The sequence below is a fragment of the Dendropsophus ebraccatus genome, unplaced genomic scaffold (assembly GCF_027789765.1).
Source record: "Dendropsophus ebraccatus isolate aDenEbr1 unplaced genomic scaffold, aDenEbr1.pat pat_scaffold_1890_ctg1, whole genome shotgun sequence".
In the NCBI taxonomy this organism is placed as follows: Eukaryota; Metazoa; Chordata; class Amphibia; order Anura; family Hylidae; genus Dendropsophus; species Dendropsophus ebraccatus.
Genome location: NW_027209325.1, coordinates 13,491 through 21,011, shown reverse-complemented (window position 1 = coordinate 21,011; position 7,521 = coordinate 13,491). Strand labels below are relative to the sequence as shown.

Sequence of the window (7,521 nt, the reverse complement as noted above, 5' to 3'; positions counted from 1 at the left end):
GAGCGCCCGCTGTGTGCCCGTACATAGGAGCGCCCGCTGTGTGCCCGTACATAGGAGAGCTGTGTGCCCGTACATAGGAGCGCCCGCTGTGTGCCCGTACATAGGAGCGCCCGCTGTGTGCCCGTACATAGGAGCGCCCGCTGTGTGCCCGTACATAGGAGCGTTGTGTCTCCGGCTGAGGTAAGTGTTCTGAGGGATTGTATAAATAAAGTTATTGAAGAGAAGGTGCTGAGATGTGTTGTCCATAACAACCAGTTAAATAACTAGTTTCTCTCTTTCACAGTAGGTAGAAAATGAAAGCTAGGATGTGATTGGTTGGGCAGGCTGACCCCGCCTCTGTCACCCTTATACATAAATATGGTTTAGTCCATGTGGAGCGAACTACGTCACCAGGTACTGAGCGGCCGCTGGTCGCACATGGCAACCAATCAGATCATCACTTACTGCTCAGCGCTGCTGAGGAAAACCGAAAGGCGGACGCTGATTGGTTGCTAGGGGCAACGTTAGAGCGTTGTTATGAATGAGGCCCAGGGCTGCGCTCCCGCCGGCACCAGAGGGGTTAAGGGGCCCCCGGCTGAGAGGGGGAGGGGAGGAGGGGGCGGGGGGCTTTAAATCCCCCCGAGGAGGAGCGGCCCGGGCGGAGGACGGAGCTGCACCTGCTGGACGGGAGGGATGGCCGAGACTCCGGTCAAGCGGCCGATGAACGCCTTCATGGTGTGGTCCAGCGAGGAGCGGAAGCGGGTGTCCGCCCTGCACCCCAAGATGCACAACTCTGAGATCAGCCGGCGGCTGGGGGAGGTGTGGCGGGCGCTGGACGAGGACGAGCGGCGGCCGTACCGGGAGCAGGCGCAGAGGCTGCGGGAGCTGCACGCCCGGGAGCACCCGGGATACAAGTACGCGCCCCGCAAGAGGAAGCGGGAGAAGGCGGAGAACCGGGGCCCCAACCCGCCACCACCGCAGCAGCAGCCCGGGACCGGAGCCCTGCAGCCCGGGGGGCACGACGAGAGCAGCGGCAGCAGCAGCGGAGGAGCCCAGCCCGGAGAACCGTACAGGTGAGAGTGCGCCCCTGCCGGAGCCGCTCCAGTACTGCAGCCTTATACTATAGACCCTGCCGGTGCCGCTCCGGTACTGCAGCCTTATACTATAGACCCAGCTGGTGCCGCTCCAGTACTGCAGCCTTATACTATAGACCCAGCTGGTGCTGCTCCAGTACTGCAGCCTTATACTATAGACCCTGCCGGAGCCGCTCCAGTACTGCAGCCTTATACTATAGACCCTGCCGGTGCCGCTCCAGTACTGCAGCCTTATACTATAGACCCAGCTGGTGCTGCTCCAGTACTGCAGCCTTATACTATAGACCCTGCCGGTGCCGCTCCGGTACTGCAGCCTTATACTATAGACCCTGCCGGTGCCGCTCCAGTACTGCAGCCTTATACTATAGACCCTGCCGGTGCCGCTCCAGTACTGCAGCCTTATACTATAGACCCTGCCGGTGCCGCTCCAGTACTGCAGCCTTATACTATAGACCCTGCCGGTGCCGCTCCGGTACTGCAGCCTTATACTATAGACCCAGCTGGTGCTGCTCCAGTACTGCAGCCTTATACTATAGACCCTGCCGGAGCCGCTCCAGTACTGCAGCCTTATACTATAGACCCTGCCGGTGCCGCTCCGGTACTGCAGCCTTATACTATAGACCCAGCTGGTGCCGCTCCGGTACTGCAGCCTTATACTATAGACCCAGCCGGTGCTGCTCCGCTACTGCAGCCTTATACTATAGACCCTGCCGGTGCCGCTCCGGTACTGCAGCCTTATACTATAGACCCTGCCGGTGCCGCTCCGGTACTGCAGCCTTATACTATAGACCCTGCCGGAGCCGCTCCGGTACTGCAGCCTTATACTATAGACCCTGCCGGAGCCGCTCCGGTACTGCAGCCTTATACTATAGACCCTGCCGGTGCCGCTCCGGTACTGCAGCCTTATACTATAGACCCTGCCGGATCCGCTCCGGTACTGCAGCCTTATACTATAGACCCTGCCGGTGCCGCTCCGGTACTGCAGCCTTATACTATAGACCCTGCCTGTGCTGCTTCGGTACTGCAGCCTTATACTATAGACCCTGCCGGTGCCGCTTCGGTACTGCAGTCTTATACTATAGACCCTGCCGGTGCCGCTCCGGTACTGCAGCCTTATACTATAGACCCTGCCGGTGCCCCTCCGGTACTGCAGCCTGAGGAGAGACCCTGCCGGTGCCGCTCCGGTACTGCAGCCTGAGGATAGGGACCCTGCCGGTGCCACTCCAGGACTGCAGCCTTATACTATAGACCCTGCCGGTGCCGCTCCGGTACTGCAGCCTGAGGAGAGACCCTGCTGGTGCCGCTCCGGTACTGCAGCCTGAGGATAGGGACCCTGCCGGTGCTGCTCCGGTACTGCAGCCTTATACTATAGACCCAGCTGGTGCTGCTCCGGTACTGCAGCCTTATACTATAGACCCTGCCGGTGCCGCTCCGGTACTGCAGCCTAAGGATAGGGACCCTGCCGGTGCCGCTCCGGTACTGCAGCCTTATACTATAGACCCTGCCGGTGCCGCTCCGGTACTGCAGCCTGAGGATAGGGCACCTGCCGGTGCCGCTCCGGTACTGCAGCCTTATACTATAGACCCTGCCGATGCCGCTCCGGTACTGCAGCCTTATACTATAGACCCTGCCGGTGCCGCTCCGGTACTGCAGCCTGAGGATAGGGACCCTGCCGGTGCCGCTCCGGTACTGCAGCCTTATACTATAGACCCTGCCGGTGCCGCTCCGGTACTGCAGCCTGAGGATAGGGACCCTGCCGGTGCCGCTCCGGTACTGCAGCCTTATACTATAGACCCTGCCGGTGCCGCACCGGTACTGCAGCCTTATACTATAGACCCTGCCGGTGCCGCTTCGGTACTGCAGCCTTATACTATAGACCCTGCCGGTGCCGCTTCGGTACTGCAGCCTTATACTATAGACCCTGCTGGTGCCGCTCCGGTACTGCAGCCTTATACTATAGACTTTGCCGGTGCCGCTCCGGTACTGCAGCCTTATACTATAGACCCTGCCGGTGCCCCTCCGGTACTGCAGCCTGAGGAGAGACCCTGCCGGTGCCGCTCCGGTACTGCAGCCTGAGGATAGGGACCCTGCCGGTGCCGCTCCGGTACTGCAGCCTTATACTATAAACCCTGCTGGTGCCGCTCCGATACTGCAGCCTTATACTATAGACCGTGCTGGTGCCGCTCCGGTACTGCAGCCTTATACTATAGACCCTGCCGGTGCCGCTCCGGTACTGCAGCCTTATACTATAGACCCTGCCGGTGCCGCTCCGGTACTGCAGCCTTATACTATAGACCCTGCCGGTGCCGCTCCGGTACTGCAGCCTTATACTATAGACCCTGCCGGTACTGCAGCCTTATATTATAGACCGTGCTGGTGCCGCACGATACTGCAGCCTTATACTATAGACCCTGCTGGTGCCGCTCCGGTATTGCAGCCTTATACTATAGACCCTGCTGGTGCCGCTCCGGTACTGCAGCCTTATACTATAGACCCTGCTGGTGCCGCTCCGGTACTGCAGCCTTATACTATAGACCCTGCTGGTGCCGCTCCGGTACTGCAGCCTTATACTATAGACCCTGCTGGTGCTGCTTCGGTACTGCAGCCGGGGGATAGGGACTCTGCTGGTGCCGCTCCAGGACTGCAGGTTGGTGCTAGAAGTGGAGGAGGTCCTGTGACTTTACTTTTATTGCTAGTATCAGGCTGTGGTACCGGCAGCGGTCCCCCTCCTCCCCTCTGTGCGGTCCTTCTCCCCTCCCCTTTGCGCGGGCCCCCTCCTCTCCTCCCCTCGGGCCTCCTCTCCTCTCTGTGTGGTCCGCCTCCTCCCCTCCCCTTTGCGCGGGCCCCCTCCTCTCCTCCCCTCGGGCCCCCTCTCCTCTCTGTGTGGTCCGCCTCCTCCCCTCCCCTTTGCGCGGGCCCCCTCTTCTCCTCCCCTCGGACCCCCTCTCACCTCTGTGTGGTCCCCTTCCTCAGCTCCCCTTTGCGCAGGCCCCCTCTTCTCCTCCCCTCGGGCCCTCTCTCCCCTCTGTGTGGTCCCCCTCCTCTCCTCCCCTCGGGCCCCCTCTCCCCTTAGTGTGGTCCCCCTCCCCTCTGCTCAGTCCCCCTCCTCTCCTCCCCTTCCCCTCTCCTCGGTCCCCCCTCCTCTCAATGTAACGCTGTGTCTCTTCTCTCCTCAGCTACCTCTCGTACTCGGCGGTCCCTCAGACAGACCCCACCTTCCCCATGGTCAGTGATGTTTCGGCGCTCTATGGATTAGGACTTTATGACTTTGGAGAGAGACGCGGGATCCAGCCGCAGGTCCATTACCAGACGGTGGAGGTGGACGGCGGGGGGTCCCTTATCAGCCTCTGACTCTGGACCCTGGGGCGCGGACACCTGGGGGCGTGGCCTTATGACATCTGGGGGCGTGACCTTTACATCCTGGATATGCTACATGGGGTAGGGACAGGTCCTGGAGGTGGCCCCATCTACTAGACCCTCCCGTCCTGCAGGGGGCACTGTGTGACCGCAGCTGGGACTCCGCAGGCTGTGATTGGATATGCTGCAGCGTGTGGGAGGAGCCTCATCACTGAAGTTTTACACTGTAGATTATTTTACATTTATATGGAGTTTTGTATTTTTTTGTAGCAGATTAAAACATTTCTTAGTAAGTGTCCTGTGAGGTGATTGGTTTATTCCTGTGGGGGCGGGGCCTGACCGACGGGATCATCTTGGCCTGTAAAGTGTCTGAGTGGATCTCACTTCCCCCGGGGTGAGGTACTGCGATCACATGACCTTCTGTAGCTTGCTGGGATCTCCTCCTGTTTCTGTGCGCTCCGGTGAGGCTGGCCTTACCTCCACCCGTTATACGAGAGTATACGGCCCCCGCCTGCTCTGTGTCTGTGTATACGGCCCCCGCCTGCTCTGTGTCTGTGTATACAGCCTGTGCACGGACTGTGGGGGGAAGGTTCCGGGTTCCCCTTGGGTTGTAGGGTTTTCCAGCTGTTACTGTAGGAACATATGATGTATACGCTGAGGGTTACGGATCCTTATATACTGTGCAGCTCCGACACCTCTTGTATCTGAGCAGGGTTATCACACAACAATGGAAACACAATGGGGGAGGGGGTGCTTATTAAGGCCGTTGTGGGCAATTTTTGGTTATATATGTTCTAGTTATAAAACGGTATTTGACGGGTGAATATTTTTAGATTGAGTATTTGCATAAACCCGCATGTATGACTAATGATCTAGTTATCTGGTCAGTAGCAGGCACGTCCTGCACTGTAATCAGATGGGCGTAATATTGTCCGTCCTGCACTGTAATGAGATGGGCCCCATATAACACGGCCTGCACTGCAATCAGATGGTCACCATATTACCCGCTCTGCACTGTAATCAAATGGTCCCCATATAACATGACCTGGCCTGCACTGTAATCAGATGGGCGCCATATTACACGGCCTGCACTGTAATCAGATGGGCGCCATATTACACGGCCTGCACTGTAAGTAGATGGTCGCCATATTACACGTCCTGCACTGTAATCAGATGGGCGTAATATTGTCCGTCCTGCACTGTAATGAGATGGGCGCCATATTACACTGCCTGCACTATAATCAGATGGTTGCCATATTACACGGCCTGCACTGTAATCAGATGGGCGCCATATTACACGGCCTGCACTGCAATCAGATGGTCTCCATATTACACGGCCTGCACTGTAATTAGATGGTCGCCATATTACACGGCCTGCACTGTAATTAGATGGTCACCATATTACACGGCCTGCACTGTAATCAGATGGGCGCCATATTACACGGCCTGCACTGTAATCAGATGGGCGCCATATTACACGGCCTGCACTGTAATCAGATGGGCGCCATATTACACGGCCTGCACTGTAATCAGATGGGCGCCATATTACACGGCCTGCACTGTAATCAGATGGGCGCCATATTACAACGGCCTGCACTGTAATCAGATGGGCGCCATATTACACGGCCTGCACTGTAATCAGATGGGCGCCATATTACACGGCCTGCACTGTAATCAGATGGGCGCCATATTACACGGCCTGCACTGTAATTAGATGGTCGCCATATTACACGTCCTGCACTGTAATCAGATGGGCGTAATATTGTCCGTCCTGCACTGTAATCAGATGGGCGCCATATTACACGGCCTGCACTGTAATTAGATGGTCACCATATTACACGGCCTGTACTGTAATCAGATATGTGCCATATTACACGGCCTGCACTGTAATCAGATGGGCGTAATTTTGTCCGTCCTGCACTGTAATGAGATGGGCGCCATATAACACGGCCTGCACTTCAATCAGATGGTCTCCATATTACCCGCTCTGCACTGTAATCAAATGGTCGCCATAAAACACAACCTGTCCTGCACTGTAATCAGATGGGCGCCATATTACACAGCCCGTCCTGCACTGTAATTAGATGGTACGTTGTTTTTACTTATAGATACAGTGTTGGGCGCAGTACAGGTGAGTGTACGTTGTTTTTACTCATAGATACAGTGTTGGGCGCAGTACAGGTGAGTGTACGTTGTTTTTACTTATAGATACAGTGTTGGGCGCAGTACAGGTGAGTGTACGTTGTTTTTACTTATAGATACAGTGTTGGGCGCAGTACAGGTGAGTGTACGTTGTTTACTTATAGATACAGTGTTGGGCGCAGTACAGGTGAGTGTACGTTGTTTTTACTTATAGATACAGTGTTGGGCGCAGTACAGGTGAGTGTACGTTGTTTTTACTTATAGATACAGTGTTGGGCGCAGTACAGGTGAGTGTACGTTGTTTTTACTTATAGATACAGTGTTGGGCGCAGTACAGGTGAGTGTACGTTGTTTTTACTTATAGATACAGTGTTGGGCGCAGTACAGGTGAGTGTACGTTGTGAGTGTACGTTGTTTTTACTCATAGATACAGCGTTGGGCGCAGTACAGGTGAGTGTACGTTGTTTTTACTTATAGATACAGCGTTGGGCGCAGTACAGGTGAGTGTACGTTGTTTTTACTTATAGATACAGCGTTGGGCGCAGTACAGGTGAGTGTACGTTGTTTTTACTTATAGATACAGTGTTGGGCGCAGTACAGGTGAGTGTACGTTGTTTTTACTTATAGATACAGTGTTGGGCGCAGTACAGGTGAGTGTACGTTGTTTTTACTTATAGATACAGTGTTGGGCGCAGTACAGGTGAGTGTACGTTGTTTTTACTGGATATTCATATGAACCTGGGTCCGGTTTGGTGAGACGTGCACCCATACTCGAGGTCTTGTGCTGCTGAGACTTTGTTTGTGGATTTATTTTTATTTTTGTTTTTACTTAGTGTTGGGCACAGTAGAGGTGAGTATACCTTGATTTTATTTATAAATACAGCCTAGGACACAGTGGAGGTGAGTGTACCTTGTTTTGTCTAGAGATAGACAGTAGAGGTGAGTGTAC

At 55.5% G+C, this 7,521-nt stretch overlaps 1 protein-coding gene across 1 annotated transcript; it reads left to right on the top strand.

Moving 5' to 3' along the window:
• Positions 1–391: 391 nt before the first annotated feature.
• Positions 392–4,726, top strand: LOC138775686 (transcription factor SOX-15-like). The gene is made up of 2 exons (XM_069955999.1): positions 392–1,052; positions 4,250–4,726. Exons 1-2 carry the CDS (start codon positions 673–675, stop codon positions 4,422–4,424), a joined length of 555 nt encoding a protein of 184 aa, XP_069812100.1. The 5' UTR covers positions 392–672; the 3' UTR covers positions 4,425–4,726.
• The last annotated feature ends 2,795 nt before the right edge of the window (positions 4,727–7,521 follow it).

Coding starts and splice junctions, on each gene's coding strand:
- LOC138775686 (XM_069955999.1), top strand. CDS start 673: ATGGCCGAGACTCCGGTCAAGCGGCCGATGAACGCCTTCATGGTGTGG. Junction 1,053..4,249: donor CAGCCCGGAGAACCGTACAG/GTGAGAGTGCGC, acceptor TTCTCTCCTCAG/CTACCTCTCGTACTCGGCGG.